This window comes from Cyprinodon variegatus, unplaced genomic scaffold, assembly GCF_000732505.1.
Source record: "Cyprinodon variegatus isolate N-32 unplaced genomic scaffold, C_variegatus-1.0 Scaffold67, whole genome shotgun sequence".
Lineage (NCBI taxonomy): Eukaryota > Metazoa > Chordata > Actinopteri > Cyprinodontiformes > Cyprinodontidae > Cyprinodon > Cyprinodon variegatus.
The window spans coordinates 459822-476355 of NW_015150520.1; the positions used below are offsets into that span (position 1 = coordinate 459822).

The following is a 16534-nucleotide window of genomic DNA, read 5'->3' on the forward strand; positions in this document are numbered from 1 at the left end:
TCGTGTGGATGAGAGGCTGGTTTGGTTAAAAATTTGTGCGTTTAGGCCAGGGTTCGGCTTCGTGTGGACGGGGCCTAGGAGCACTGCCCAAGGGCACATTGACAGGTTGTGGAAGATGGAATCAAACAATTGCATGTTGAATACCCTCCACACTAAAACACAGCCACTCTGGTTCTGCAAAGCACTGAGCCTGGAAGGTTGAGGGTTTATGTGCAACAAATGGAATTAAAAAAAGGTATGGATCCATTTTTAAAGCACAGTATCTGGCCATACACTAACTTTAAAAAAGTCTACCTTGTGTCCAGCTGTGTTGGTCCCACTGTCTTCCACCACCGAGCTGGGAAATCTCAGAGAAATGTTTCACTGAAAGAAAAGGAAAAAGACTGATAAGACTTCCAAATGCAGACACACCCACGGCCACAGGGACTATTTTTTTCATAATCTCTTACCATAGGGTGTTTGAGGAGACACTGGGAAAGCTGGAGTCGCTGGGATGAAGTCAGAGCTGTCTACTTGTCCGCGGAAATCCACACTGGTAGTTTTATAGAGCTGACCATGCTTTAAAACGAAAAGTACAGAGAATGAGGTGAGGGGAAACCGAACAGGAGATGTTTCTTTATTAAGTGTTAAGAGGTGACAGCCTCCCCCTCACACACAAGCACACAACAGCAGACATCAGTCTTGTGATCCGTGTGTGGCTGCAATCTGTGTTTTGGTCTAAACACTCGGGCCATTCATGCAACACAGGCTAAATGCTGGGTGAAAGAAAAGTCCAGACTTTCCAAAACGAAAAGGCAGAGAAAGCAAAACAGTCAGTGACACCGAAAGGGGTTCCTTTAGATAACTAAGGTGATGTTTAAAAATAGAGCAATGAACTAGATCCACATTAAATCAAGCTGGTGAAGAGCTTAAAAGGCTTTATAAAAGAAATTCATTTTAACTTTATTTTGTTACCACAAATGATCAGGGAATTGTATTACAGTCAGGAGTCCAGCTGATATTAAACTATCAACTAATTACCCTAAAGGGGTGACAGAAGCTCTTGAGATGTATATTCCTGTTGAGCTAACCAAAGAGACCCATAAAGGCATGTTTGCAGTCATTGCTTTAAAATTGACTCACATACAGAAAAAATGCATTAAGTATTTCTGCTTGTTTCAAGAAGACATGATTCAGGACACCCCAGCGCATTAAGCTCTAGGATTGCCTCTGCTGAAAAGGGACACAAAAAATGAGGTTGGTACCATTGCAGAACTTTCTTAAAAGATGGTCTCAGCTTGATGTGAGACTTGTCTACACAGTGAGGTACAGACATATGAACAAGAACAAGAGAACGGAATCGTTTAAGTCTAAGGGTGGAAACGGAAACCAATGAAAAACTGAAGAATTCTCCTTTTGATTGTTTGGAATATCTCAAGAAGAAAAGGTGAGATTGAGTTTTCAAATTGTTTTTGAGTGGTGCTAACGATGAAGCATGCCCAAGAGCACTAAAATGATTAACAAGAGGGATCCAAACATAATCAGGCAGCAGAGAGAATCTGTTTTTGTACAATGCGCTGTGTCACAAGCTAAATATGATTATCAGCATTAAAGGATTGGAACATTGACATTTTGGATCAATAGTGAGAAGAGTCAGTATATATATTATGAAATACCAAAAGCAGGTGCAAAAAGACAGCCACAAACTAAGATTGACTTAGAGTTCTTTCTTGACCAGAATGGGTTATCATCAGTCAGATTCAGTCTAACAATCTTAATGGTTTTTCATCATAATATAAAAACATAAACACCACTGAAGCATTACAAAAAGTATTTCCTTTGAGTCATTCCAAAAACCTTAATCCAAAGCTAAAGGCTTAGCTGTAATCTCTTCAAAAATTACTTTAAAAAAATTTTTTTATTATTGTTATTTATTTATTTTTTTTGTTTCTTTTGCAGCTACAGGTAGGCCACTTTTTATCTGCAGTTGTTAACAAAAATGTATTAAGTTTATGTTTCTTCAGGGCCAAAATTTATTCAGAAGAAGCTGAGATAAAGTTAAAATATCTCATTAACCCCAAATGTTTCCTGATATATTAATTTACATAACTTTGCACCATATTTAATGTGTAATGGCTGCAAAAATACATACAACTTGCCAGTAAACACATTTTTTTCAACTCTCTGCAAAAGATTTATTTACACATTATTTGTATTCCTGACAGCCAGTCAGTCAGTGTGAAACTAAGTTTACCTGAGAGTTTAAAAAGGAGCTGCTGTTAGCTGGGGAATTTATGAAGCTCTGAGATCCAGCCCCCCTCCATCCTGGACTCTTTGGAGCAGCAGAGTCTGTCACGTCGCTGACATATCTCTGCTGTTTCCACCCTGATCAGGAGAATTGTGATAAAGACAGAGATGAGGATGGGAAGCAGAAAATAAAACAGATTATAATCTCACAGACAATCTATTTTAGACTCAGTCATGTGCTGCTGTTACTCACTTTTACACACACAGTCTGGCTCTCTTAAAAAAAACGGTATGACATTAACCTAAACTCACCTTGTTAAAAAAGAAAGATACTGACTGAGCAATAAAGGTTGATGACAGTGATTATTGTTTGACTTGTTTGTCTTTGACGGAACCTTCTATCCGTGTGTTTTATCAGCAGAGTCAAAGCTTGTGTGACTAAGAGAGCATGAACGGCAAACAGATGGTGGAACAGTGCAGTGTCTCGTCTGAAAAACATCTGCTGGAAAAATTAGGGTTTTTTTCTTAGATATGGTTACAATCTAGTCCTCCAAGCTCAGAATTATGCAGAGGTTGTTCAAAATATGCATGTTTGCTCATTTTCCAGCACAAAAATGAGATTTGTTTGGTTTTGGGAAGACAGAATAAAGTTATGATTTGAATTGCAAAAATAATCAAAATAAGGGAGATGAGGAGCAAAGCGTAGTCACCGCTCACACGTTTTTACCATCATTTTAAATAAGCTGCAGTTTGAGCCATAAAAATGCTAATCTTCAGAGCCTTGGAATAAAATAATCGGTGAAAATCTGGTTTTATATTTTATTTGCAATGTTTTTTCTGACCTCACTTCCCAAGTTGTGCTCACAGTGTGCTTCCTCATGGTAGAATTAGTGCAAAAGCTGGCTTTCTCTGCACTATCTAAAGAAAAAACATACATATTCTACTGCTAAGATAATAAAAGTATGGATGTTGTTCACAGAGTTGAAATTAGGCTGAAATTGGTGGGGAACGTGTGAAAACATCTTAAGCACATATATTAATTGGATTATTCCAAAGTCAGTTTTGAAAACTCTTTGGTATATGTGATGTGTTTGAGGTGTTGTGGTTGGAATAGCAAGTGGAGGAGAAATATTTTGCTTACGAAACTAGAGGGACAATGGCTTCACCAGATGCATGAAGGTGGTACAGAACTTGCTCAGTAATCAAGCTTTTTTACACTTATACACTTTTTGCCCAGTTTTTCCTGCTAATTGCAATCTTTACCTGCATTTTTAACACCATTTATTCCTGTTAACTTTTCTTTAGTTTGAACAACTTTTTTTTTAAAACATTAGGGTTTGTCTTTAAACCCAGGCACATAATGGGTTTGAAATCTCTTCTACTGGTATTTTGAAAGTTGAAAACTGGGAGGTTTAAGAATCACTGACACAGAGGCTAAGAATGTAAAGGCTCTGTTTTCATCAGCCTAAAGGTTCCATGAAAGCAAAGCTGGAATGAGCCACTGAATTTAATCCAGCTACTGTTCCTGTGGTGAGTTTTGCCAAAGGAGCTTCCATGAAAGTCTCAAGTATCAGCTAATGTCCACCGTATTTGTACCAGGACTGTACCCTTTTCAAAAAGATGAGAGGCTGAAGGTGTTATGTCAGAACTTCAAAAGAATTCCTAAACGCTTACCAGTTCCTCCTTGAAACCATCCCCTAAAAAAACAGTCACTGTAATAATAAACAGACTCAAGTGTTAGGTATGGCTTATAATAGGCCCTGCAGGAAATGTCAGCCACCAATTCTGGACATGTTGATTTGCTTATGTACAAACACTTAGGCTATATTTTCGTCACATAAATTCTAGGTTGTAGCCTAAGCTAACAAGTGAAGGATGACAGGTTAAATATTGATGGAAAGAGGCTAAGAAGAGAGGACTGAGTCACTGCAAAGAACATTCTTGTAAAATCTTGAAAATTTTGAGATTTTCTAGATAATTCAAATTCACACTGTTCTGGGGTCAGCTCAGTTTGAACAGCTGTTTTTCATGCAGAGGGCTTTAAAGTGGAGACATCCCACATATGACACTGCTAACATAAAAACAATCTGTGACAAAGGTCACTGAATAAACCTGAAGGCACCTTCCCAGTGGGTATAATGTAATAAAATCATCATTCAGCATGTATTAGCTAGTTGCAGCAGTTACAGGGAAGATAGGGCAGCATGGAAACTTAAACAGTATCCCAAAAAGGCATAATTTGGGTTATTCTTTAGATTGCTAATATAAAATCTTCACACAGAATTGATGAGCAATAGCAATAATCTAAAAATATCCCTGTTAGCAGTAAGCAGTAAATTAGCAGTCTAGTTTCTCATCTCTAAGACTTCACAATGACTTTATTTAGCAATCTGCTTCCCAAAAAGGGCGACTCATTAATTTACTTAGATGCCTTGCAGTGCTAAAAGGGTCAATTATGCCTTGTTTTGTGTCTGAGTTGAGAACATCAGCCCACTATTGCTGCCCAAATACCCTGCAGGGCAAGACAACAATCTAATCCTTCCCCTATGCCCACATCTACCTCTGTCCTTCACCAGTTCAAATTATTGCCAAACTATTCCACTCTGAAATGGGATAATCCTTAAAGAAGCTGATGCCTTAGGATGTGATGTTTTTGTTTCTTGTATGTAAACAGCAATGACGCCAATATACCCTCACATGTTATGTATACGCATATAAGGCCATCATGAAACATGTAATTTATTCTTCTCTTTATGGGAGAATTGAATTAACATCAGCAAAATATTCAAAGTAGGCCTTCCATTGCTTTTTTTGTTTTTAAGTCAACTACCCGATCCTGTTATCCTTATTATCTTTCCTTTTTCAAGGAACTGACAAACAACAGTTATGATATATCAAATAATGAAACATCATAGACCCCGGTGGGATAGTACTAATAATATTCAAACTTTAGGACCTTTTGCCAAATTTCAACCACAAACTGGAATGCATTTATGGACATTTCAGGTGATAAACCAACAAAAAGGAGTCCAGAACAGTGTGGGGGACAGAAAAATCTGAAATATGCGGCCTGTAAATATATAAAGTTGCCCATTACATTGTAATAACACCTCCTGCTGATTGCAAATGAAATCCTTTGGGAAATGCCGAAATCATTTTTCTGCCCTTTATTGTTTCTAAAATACGGCAGCTTAAGGTAAGTTAAACCGTATGAAGAGGGTCTTGTGACCACCACCATCCATGAGGTGTATTTAGTGCATTCATTTTCTGCCCAGTGTAACTTTTTTTGTCACATAAGCTTAAAAGTTTTATTTTGGTGCTTTCTGACTAGAGAAATTTATTCTTAGACTTAGAGTGATATTATTTTGTCATTTTGTACACACAAGTATATACAAAAAGAAATTTTGTTTAGTACAGCTCTCTAGACTTTTTCATTTTTTAAAGTGCAGCCTTGATAAAGGTAAGCAGCAGTGATAAAGTGATTCCACATTATTGCTCTGTATCAAACATGGCTTTCAGCAAAAAATGCAGAGGAGACAACTGGCCTCTTTCAGTAATACAACAATCTTGTCACCATTCCTATAAAGGCCATGTTTGTGGAGTCCACAACTTATGGTTGTCCTATCAACAGATTCTCCCACATCAGCTGTGGATCTCTGCAACTCCTACATTATAACCAGAGAGGGATGGGGCTACGTCTCTGATTAAAGCTCTCCTTTTCCTAGCCAGTTAGTTTCAGCGGTTGTTTAAGTGGGTTTGGGCAGGTTTGCAGTTCGTACTCCTAACATTTCCCTGAATTTTGTTCTGTGTGATGTTTGAATATGACGCCTTCCCTTAGGGGCTAGATTTATCCTGAAAACAGGTTACACAGTCACAACATAGAAGGTGACTACTGAATTGGTTGCAGTGAGTTTTTCATAGAAGAACATTAATTAGGTATATGCACCACACCTTTAAACTTTCAATTTTAAAAAATGCTTTCCCAGTTTGCAAAATACCCTTTGTGTTGGAATATCATATAAATTCCTGATGAGCATTGAAGTTTATGGTTGCAGCATCTACTACCTTAGCAGACCTTAATAGGGTTTTTGTGCTGGTAAAAGTACCATAAGAGTAAAATCTATAATAAATAGATTTATTGGTTTAGCCACTTTGTTTCTATATTTCCAATTCAGACCCTCTTTTCCTTTGGCAATGGCTAAGAATGAGAGGACACATTTGAAATGAGATTCAACCACAATTTGCATTCTGTACCCATCAGCCTTCTGTCTCCTACAGTCACTTTATCACTTTACTTTGGCGTGGCTGAATCATGTGACCTCAGTCTGGGTATAAGAAGGCAAACAGTAGATTAAACTCTTCATTGTGTACCACACAAAACTTTACTTGTACATCACAGGCAGAGCAGTTATCCACTACCTTTTCAATCAAACGCTTCCAACCTTCCAGCAGCACCCTAATTCACAATTTCCTGTTTTAAAAACATTGGCTGGTATTTCAAACCTGAAAAAAAGCTCCCTGTCTGATTTGGCAGAATTAAAATGTTAAATCCAGTTCCCAGACTTCATTAATCCATGAATACATTTCTTTTAGTGAGGCGTGCTGTAATAGTTTTCCAGTAAAAATAGTAAATTACTTAAAAATACAGTAGTTAACAGCTGAGATATTTCATCGCCTACGGAGTGCCAGCCCAGTTTAATAGTCATAAATTGAACTGTATTTCTCTTATCAAAATATCTCAGGTGAAATTGTTCAAATTTAGCTTTTCAGACTAATTTCATATAATGGTTTCTGCATAGTTTAATTATCTGCACAAAACATCTTGGCACTAAGGATGGCTTTTCTGTATAAGGAGCAAAACTCTGGTGCACGTATTGTAAGGTTTTGGACTCAATTGAATCTAAATAAACCTCAATGTTTGGCACAAATTATAACATTTAGATCACACAGAACATTAAAGATGCACTGCTTTTTAAAGCTACAGCAGCAGGTTTTTTGGATGTCAACAAATCTCCTAGTTTGAGTGCAACAACTCCTTGTTGGCATGTTTATTATGTTCATGGGGTTGTGTGGTTAACAGACACATTACCGAGCATAAAGTTAGCCTAAAATGAGTCATAGTTATGGCAGATTGTTGTCTAGATAAGACCTATCTGTGAAGATGCATTGATAGCAGAGCAATCAAGACCTTTTTTCGAGCTGTGCTTTTTTCATTTTTGAACTGATATTGTGGATATGTATTATTAAAGGTGAGTTTCAGCAGTTTGAGGTTGGAAGCTCTTCAGCTCTCCTCACAGACTCCCCATTAGAACTAAGTCAGCAAACTCTTTCCAAATTATTATTTCACAATGCAGCAGCATTGTCGCTGACATCATAACAAAAGAAATACACCATGTACTGACAAAAAAAACATAATTTGACAAAATGACATAACAAAAGTGACAGATATAATTTATGTAAATGTTAAAATCTCTCTCAAAATATGCTGTATTACTTTATTTTCAGACTCACACTTACACTGGCATTATAAGAACCATATTGCCAGCAGCTATCAAAACTGAAGGTCCGGAAAATGATGTACTTTGCTTCAATTCTCATTGCAAAAATAAAGCTGAATAATTGCTCGCAAAAAAGTGAGATTTTAAGCATTCTTTTCAACTACCAATGCACTGCTAATGTAAAGTGTTCAGACAGCTTTGGTTGGAAAAGAAGTTGCTAATTCCTGAGGACATCAAAGTAGCAATAATAATCAGACTTTTCATCCATTAACCATACTTTATTAGTACATGGTTTGTTTTATTTTTATATGCTATTTTACAGACCTAACCTGCATGTCCAAGCATAACAAATTAGGAATGTTACTTATAATTTTCCTTAACTTTTCATTAGTCATAAAACTATAAAATGACCCTGCCTCAGCGAATGTATTTTGGTCTAAATGTCGTTTTATAACAGATGCGAAAACACTTAGATTGATCATTTTGTTTAGACTTACCTGACTGATATGTTTTCCCCTTGTGGCTGAGGCCGTTGGTTTGTAAAGAGGCTGAGCGGGACAGAGGAGAACATCGAGTAGGAACTGGAACAAAAGTGGGATCTAAGTCCAGAATCAGCTGGTTCAGCTGCTCAATGGAGTCATCGATGTCTGTATTTAAGGAGGCCAGCTCATCTTCCTGACAGGATGAAGGAGAATTGCCAGGCTCTCTGTTGCCCTCATCTATGAGGCATCTCTTCACCGCTTCCCTGCTGCTTAATCCTCGTGTTGGTGTTTCAGGAGCCTCCAGACGTGCTGCTCTCTCTTTGTTACCGATTCGTAGTTCAGACATGGGATCTACCTTCTGCTGCTGTCGAACCCAGGAGTGAGTGGAGTACTCATTTGAACTCTGACTGCCAGGTAGACTTCCAGATGGGAGTGAGAAATCATTACTCTGGTTTGGAGCCTCTGAAACAGAACCTTCATCCTCATCATCCAGAATATCCGTCTCTCTCTCGCTTGATGAAACTTTTCCATTGATAGAGGCTCCCAGTCCAGACTCATCTTTAGACACCTTTCCCTCTCCATTAAAGGAAGAATCAAGTTCAGTCATGACCTCCAGGAGAGCCTGGGTCGGCTCTGAGTCTGCCCCAAAGATCAGCTTCTGGTTCCAGGTGTCCTGAGGGGTTCCTCTTCTGAGTCTGGCTCCAGTCCTCCCCTGTGAGGCAACAGAGAGGCCCGAGTCACTGCTGGCTGATGGCGCTCTGTCGCTGCAGCTCGGGCTGATAGAGGTTGGAGGGTACAGAGCTCCCTCCTCAGTACTCTTCTTTCTTACTCTTGAGTACAAATTTCCATTTCCAGACTCAGACACATTAGGAGGAGCTGGAAGAAAGTAGAAATCATTCTGGTCAGTTTGCAAAACATGGTAGAATTTAGCAATTTCTACTTTTGAAAGATATGTTGCAGTTGTATTCAAGTTAAATTAGTTAAATGACATAAGGAAAAACAAGTCAACATCATTTGTATTGTTTTCCCATCTTGAAAAGATTTATATTAATCTTATTTCCACCTAAAACCTCTTTGTTGTCCTATGCACAGTGCAGACTCCCAACCTGCATTACCATGATCACTGATTCATGACTTTAAACAAACACTGTGTAGATAACACAAGGCCCCTTTTGTTAACATGGACATTACCAACTGTGAGTCTGCGTGTCAAAAAGAGGATGACGTGTCTGTCACAGTGGTCTAGCTGTGGTCAGACATGGGTGAGTGTGTGATAACTCACACCTGGCGTGAAATAAGACATCTGATCCACAGATCTCCCACCATGTAGGATATAAAACCAAACTAGCCCACATATTCTGGTGAAGATTCTCCGTCATCCAGGTCATAGTCATTCAAAAAAATATATATATTAAAAACAATCCACTGGAGTTTATTTCCAAGTTTGAATCAATTCAAAATGTCAGGAATAGCATTGAGCTTGAGGCTTTATGGGCTACTGTATAAAACCTGGAACTCAACACTATTCCTGACATTTTGAATTTAAAAAGCTTCCTGGATGGGAACAGAAACATCTTAAAACTTGGAAACAAAGTCCAGTGGATTGTTTTTATTTTTATAATTTTTTTTTTGGAATAGCCCACATATTTTAACTTTAGCACGCACTTCATTTTTATTCAACAGAAGATATTTAGATTACTATGCAATATAAGTAAAAAAGGAGAAAAAACAACCCCAGGCAGGTCAAGAAAATTCCCATTTAACAAAAGCCATTTAATTTTTTCTTTGCTAATTTTGAACTCTATTCACTAGATTTAGAGTAAACAACGAAAATCAAAAGCTTTGTAGTAACTGACTTTGCAGTATTCATTTAACAAAGTAGCTCAAAAATAGCATAACATACACTGCAAACCTTCAACACTTGAAGACGTTAATGACAAGTTTAAATCCTCCCAGCCAGTAAGTGGTGCACTCACGCTAACCTGCTCACATTAGTTTCTTTAGGATTTTTTGTGTTTGCAGTTCATCAAATTAATTCCAAAAATCAACTATGCTTTAAAATGCCTGATATATACGATAGTTGAAAAACAATGAAGGTCATTTTACAGTAATATGTGTGCTGTGGAAATAAGCCTGTAGTTTTGCTGAAGCGGTAGAGAAGCCTTGTTAGCAGCCTTCAGATCATCTGAATTGCTGGGTCTGGTGTTTAAAATCTTCCTTTTTTTTAAAAAAACTCCACGGATACTCAAGAAGGTTTGCTAACAGTACATGCTCAATGATACCATGGTCACTAAAGCTGGTATTTTTACTATAAACTGAAAATGTCCAAATTCCTGCTAAGACAGCTGCATATCCGTTGTATTTTGCAGAGGGGAAGTGTGAGGTACTCTAAACTTCCCTGTTAGACAACTGATTCTATAGCTCTCCACTTTTCCTCCAAATGTCTGGAATATTGATTTTCAAACATAATACAAGTTATGCCTTTCACATGGACACAGGACTTTACACCACTGAATAAAAACCCCTTTTCTCATCTAGGCTAAATAAGTCTCTGCTTTATATTCTTTCTATTTCAGGGGAGGTTTAAAACATAAAATGCAACACTTGCAGTTCATGTCTAGTTGATCTCCTCTAAAACTCTTAGATATGCTTTGCTTTGCAATCCTCAAAAGGTTGAAATAATCCTTCTTGTTTGTGAACAATTATCTAACACCTTTTTTCCTTCCACTCAACTTTCAGTTAATGTCATTTAATGCAGCACTTAATAAAAGCCAACTTGTTTAGCAAAGACCTTTCATGATTTACTCTTTTTATAACGGTACACAGGAAAATTGCCTACATAGAATTTACTCAAATTCAATAAAACTTTTCTTAGACACAGAGAACATTTGAACCCTCTCTAAAAAGAGTCAAATTACCCTTTTGATGAGCTATTATTCTATGAGCTAAGAGTAAAATTCCTTCAACTCAGAGGGGTTTGATTAATTAAAATTCATACTTTTGCATCCACAAGAGTCCTACTCTTTCAAAGCCTTACACCGTAACCTACAATGATGAATTAGCTGAAAGACTTCAAGAGAGCAGAACTCGATACTCTATCAACTCACTATCTTAAATAAGTGCTGTGAAATGCTGGATAGAACATTCTTCTCAAGATATTTAAGTTGTATCCAAACGAAAAAGTTAAGCATTAAAAAAGGGTGGAGACTTGTGGGCCCTCATTGATTGCTTTTTGGCAATGATGCTGTAACAATTAAATGTGTCTAATCAATAATTAAACAGATGTTGTATAACTTTTGAGATGATGTATTGATAGCTGCTGTTTGCTTCATATTTCAGAGATCATTATCTTGAGAGAACTGGTGATATCTTTTTCCTAAACTCTAAAAGCTGTTCATGAGTTATTTCGTATTAAATGGAAAAACAAGACTATATCACTGATGACATGAGAAAAAATCTAAAGAATATTTTGATTCCTCAAGGGAAGATCCCTGAAAACTGATAGCTTAATATTTGAACTACCTTCACCAAACTTCATAAAAATAGGTTCATACACCAAAGTCTTCAGTACACTAAATAGCTGAAAACATAAAAGTAGTAGCTATATAAAGTTTTATTAGTAAAGGCAATCAGTTTCCAAGATATTTTAAAGGTCAATTTATTAGACTTTAGTGTGCATCAGGACGGCATGAGTAAAAGAGTCAGAATCCATATGGCAGAGAAAACAAAACTTAACTTTTACTCCAGCTCCATCCTCTACATTGATAACAGTGAAAATGTGTTCCCATTCATTGTTCCCTATTTTTAAGGAAAACACTTCAAACTCTGGAAAAATTCCTCAGCCATTATTCCTTTGTATCGACGGCTGTCCCCTGCAGCTGTCAGATCATTAGTCTTTCCCACAATTGTGAAGGCAATTTCTGTATTGAAAATCCCTTTTCTTTGGTCAGATGTGGATTTAAAAAGGTGGGTTTATTATTACCTGTTGATGATCATCAAAATGAACACAAATGAATACTTGTAATGTATTACCTAATGTGTTAATAATCTCTCTAAAATGAGTGTTATTACTTTTTATCTAATTACTACAAAGATATAGTATTCTATTCTACATGGAGAACTTGTATGTCTGTTTTGTAAGAATTTAATCGAATTTGCATAATGACATTTTGTTTATGTTTTTTATCTGACATTTTGCCCCAACATAACCAGCAACTAACACACCTGAAAGTTTTTTAGCTCTTTAAACTTCTCCATTTCTCTCTTATTTGTGTACTGAATATTTCACTTCAGGTTTGATGTTTTCTATATGTGGTTAAAATCTTAAAACAGATTCAGGCAGAAATGGGCAGCATAAAAAGGAAGCTCTGTTCCAGGTAAAGTTGTCTGATTTAAAAAAAAAAAAGTAGGAAAACATTGTACAGTAACTACTGTAGTACATACCACAGCTGTTTGAGAGCAGCTTCTGGAGGGCAGAGAAGCAATAAAACAGAAATGCATAAGAGGCTTCTTAAAATCTCCCCATAGTTTTTTCCCACAGTGATGATCAGTAACTAATAACCAGAAATTTAAAAAAGCCAAATTAATCTGTCCTAAGGGAAATAAAAGGAAGGGGTTACTTTACCCACTGCCAGCAGGAAACTTTCACTGTCCGCTCTGCTGACTGGAAACAGGATGGAAATACTCTGAAGCTTTCCTCCGGAGTTGCAGAAAGAGGAGGAGAAACGGATGACAGGCAGAAAGGAAAGAGAAAGATGAGAATAAAAGCAGCATGAAAAGTTCCAGAGAAGCTTTTCTATCTGGTTCTGTTTTTTTTTCGTCTGCTCAGTAGAAGTTAGACAAGCGTCTCCTGAGGTACTAAGAGCCCTGTGGTATCCTCCCTCCTCTCCTATACTCTCTCCTTCCTCTCTCTCATGTTGCTGCACTGCACTTCAAATCCCCGCCTTCAAAGCTTTGCTTCTTTCTTTTTCTATTTTTCTGTCCCTCCCCCCCTGCATCCTGTCCCAGCCAACACAGGTAGCTGACTGAGGGTGCACTCATGCGTCTTCATCTCAGGAAAGGAAGGAAACCAGAGGGTGGATCATTCACTAACCTTACATACACATTCATAGAAGAGCGTGATCTGAACACATGATGCACTTTCAAGGAAGGGAAAGAAGTCCACAAGGACCTTGAGTTGCCCAGATTTGGAGAGGAGAATGTAAACATGGAGGCGTACTCCGGAGGAAAAGGGGGATGGGAATTAACTGGACAAATTGCAACCTGCAACTTGAACCTGAGAGGAGTGCAGATAGAAAGACTAAGGAAGATAAGGGGACAAGGTGTTAGAAGCAGTAGAGGAGAAAGCTGCATGAGGTAGAAACACTTGGGGTCCAAAACCACACATGCATGAGTACCAGAATCCTGTTTGCAGTCCTCTGTGTGTCTGTGTGTTTTCCATGTTTACGTGCCACTTTTTCACGTCTTTAAATCTAAATTACACGGCTGGCAGAGGCAGATTTAGCCATGGTATAAAACAGCTGGAACTGAAACCTCAGCTGCAGTTTAAAGCCATTGTTTCAGCTGCCTGCTGTGGGATTTTGGGATTTTGTGTTGGGGTTTTTATTCTGGAGGTTTTTATTCTGGAGAACTGAAAACTCAAAAACTCCACAGCCTCCAAAGCTGTTTGCTGTCTAAATAGCCCTCATGCTTCACCCTAGAGATGTCAAAAAAAATCTTTCTAACTAAAACATCTGCAATTACAAGACGTTATGTGATGAGTAGCAGATAAACCACAAAAAAATGTCTGTCTCTTTCTATGAAAAGGTTTTACACTCAGACATCTATGCCTGCCATCAGGCCCTGTGCAAAATAAGTTGATATGGGACCCCACCCATGAATTTTATATATTATCCCACCACTACTGCAAGCTAAAATTTAAAGAAAATCATTAGAAGAAAATATCTAATGTATCTCTTATGAAGCGTGTTTTTGAGAAAAACAATAATGTTCTTGGCTTTAGGTTAATGGTTGGAATGTGTTAAATTTTCAATGGATTCATAGTGATGTGGAATGGTAGGAATATTTACCTAGTCTATGTTATTAAGATAAACAGAACTGATAAAAAAAAAATGCTTAACTGGACTACTGTAATACTTTGCATCACTGGGATGCTTCACATTAAGCAGATGTCATTACAGATGTTTACAGATGACAGTTACCATATTAATTCTCATGCGGCTTAAAAGTCTCTACTTAAAAAAAAAAAACATTATTAAAACAGTAGCCTATTTCCAAGAAAGCAGAAGACAAGCTGAAAAAGCTCTAAATCTCAATCCATTGGGAAAAAACAAAACAAAAAAAAAAACAAATATGAGCAGGTATATAAGAAAAAAATGAAGAAAAGCAAAAATGTATAAAAGAAAAAAAGTATCTTCAATATTTATACATTTAAAAATGATCCCAAAAATATAGAGTATAAAATATTCAAAATTATATATCTCAACTATCTAAAGGTCTAAGTGTTTATGTCTGTTTCATTTTACTGTGGTTGTCTGTGGAACTCCTCTCCCATTTAGACTCCTGGAGATAAACACTAACCCACCCTGACCCTTAATAAGTTGGTATAGACAACGACTGGATGGATAAAAAACATTTTAATGTTCATCTTGTTCTCATACTTGTTGTTGACATTTTATGGGTCAGATAACCAGCCTTATATAAATGTTAAAACCAGGGGATAAATATATTTAAAAAAAGATTACAAAAGATAAGACATATACTACATATCTAAAATACTTTAAAATTAAAAATAAAAACACTACTTTTAAAAATGCATTTGCTGGAGACTAAAGATTAAGAAAATTTAAAAAGTATACAATAAATAAAGAGGAGAGAGAACATTTTGGTTATCATCTTGTTTTTACCTAAAGGCTTGTCTTTATTCACAGAAAAGTAACTTTATAAACATGAATATTTCCAATAATGTTTATATACATGTTCTTTTGAATATGACTTCTCGGGAATAGACATACTCTAGGTAGTTTTACTTCAACTTATTGTGTTAAAATGTTTCCCTATTTAAATTGTTTAAGTATATCATCTGGGTTTTTTAGTTTTTTTAACAGTGTAGTTTCCATATTTTTATTGTTTCAAGTCACAGGACGCAATATTAAGAGAATTAACTCAAATCTGGAGTAAATCACAGAGCATGGAGGGAAAAAAATTTAAAATGTCAGTTTACCTGCTTGTGAATGAGGCCAGTCCTGAAAAGAGTCTCTTCTGACCAAAGGGTCCAAGGTATCATAGTCCACTGTCACAGAGCGCTCATTTAACCACAGCTCTCTACCTGGACATAAAAAAAATAACAAACACCAGTCACTTTATATAACAGGAAATAGATTTTAACCACTCATCTTATTCCAGTTGCTTAAAATCAAAACATGAACTGTTACACTCTGATATATCCCTGTTTTGTTTGTCTCCGTCTCTCCCCTTGCACGCAGTATCTACTGATCTAAATTCCTCTGTGATATGTTTGTCTGATAAAACCCTTCCATTGCTTCCTGTTGAGAGTTTAAGAGACAAATTGCTGCTGCTGAGGGCCAAGTTCATTGGTATGGTGTTCAACAATGCCCCCTTCTGGTTGAAAAGAGCTTAAAGCGTTAAGAATTCGATTTTTATATGAACTCTGAATGACCAAGACTATTATGTGCTATTGTAGTTATGCTGCTATTATATTAGGGTGCTGGAGGGCATAATCACCTCTAACCTTAAACCCGTGTCTACATTTATTTGCAGGTATTGTGTAAATAATACTCCCTTAATCTTATACTCTGTGTTTTTTTTTCTGCTGTAGTGTGTACTTTGTTTTATGTTCCATGAAAGGTTTTTCTAGTACACTGGTTCTGTTCAACTCTGTCTTTTCCTAAACAGCACTTGTCCTATCCTGTCCCAGTGACCCCATATGTTTAACCTTATATGGTCTGTTATAGTATATTAAAAAACATTTTTATACTACATATTTATAAAAAAAAAAATAAAAAAAACACTCTTTAAGAACAATGAAAAAAGTGAGAATAAAATTTCATGGCAAAAAAAAGAAAAATATGCATCCACAGTCTGGTTCTGCAAGAAAACTCTGCTTTACTTAACTATGAAATGAAGTCTGAGTTCTTTTTCACTGCAAAACTGTTTGTTTTGGGACCCAAAAAAAATACCAAGATGACTGATTATGCGATATTAAGATATTCACGTATTTGTTTTTGGTTAATTTATTTGAGAATATATAAGTATCTAGGTGTTACTTTATTGTATGTCTGGTGCCATGTCTGTTGGTTGTGCTGTTAT

General features: G+C 36.7%; 1 protein-coding gene across 1 annotated transcript in view; it reads right to left on the bottom strand.

Annotated features, from left to right (window-relative positions):
- LOC107083027 (tensin-3-like) overlaps positions 1 to 16534 on the bottom strand; it is a 53170-nt gene that overhangs the window by 29911 nt on the left and 6725 nt on the right. The window contains exons 11-15 of the mRNA XM_015371961.1: positions 15429 to 15533; positions 8222 to 9082; positions 2234 to 2364; positions 450 to 558; positions 295 to 363 (exon numbers count right to left, since the gene is read on the bottom strand). Coding sequence (XP_015227447.1) covers positions 295 to 363; positions 450 to 558; positions 2234 to 2364; positions 8222 to 9082; positions 15429 to 15533 — 1275 coding nt within the window. The remainder of the gene's footprint in view (positions 1 to 294; positions 364 to 449; positions 559 to 2233; positions 2365 to 8221; positions 9083 to 15428; positions 15534 to 16534) is intronic.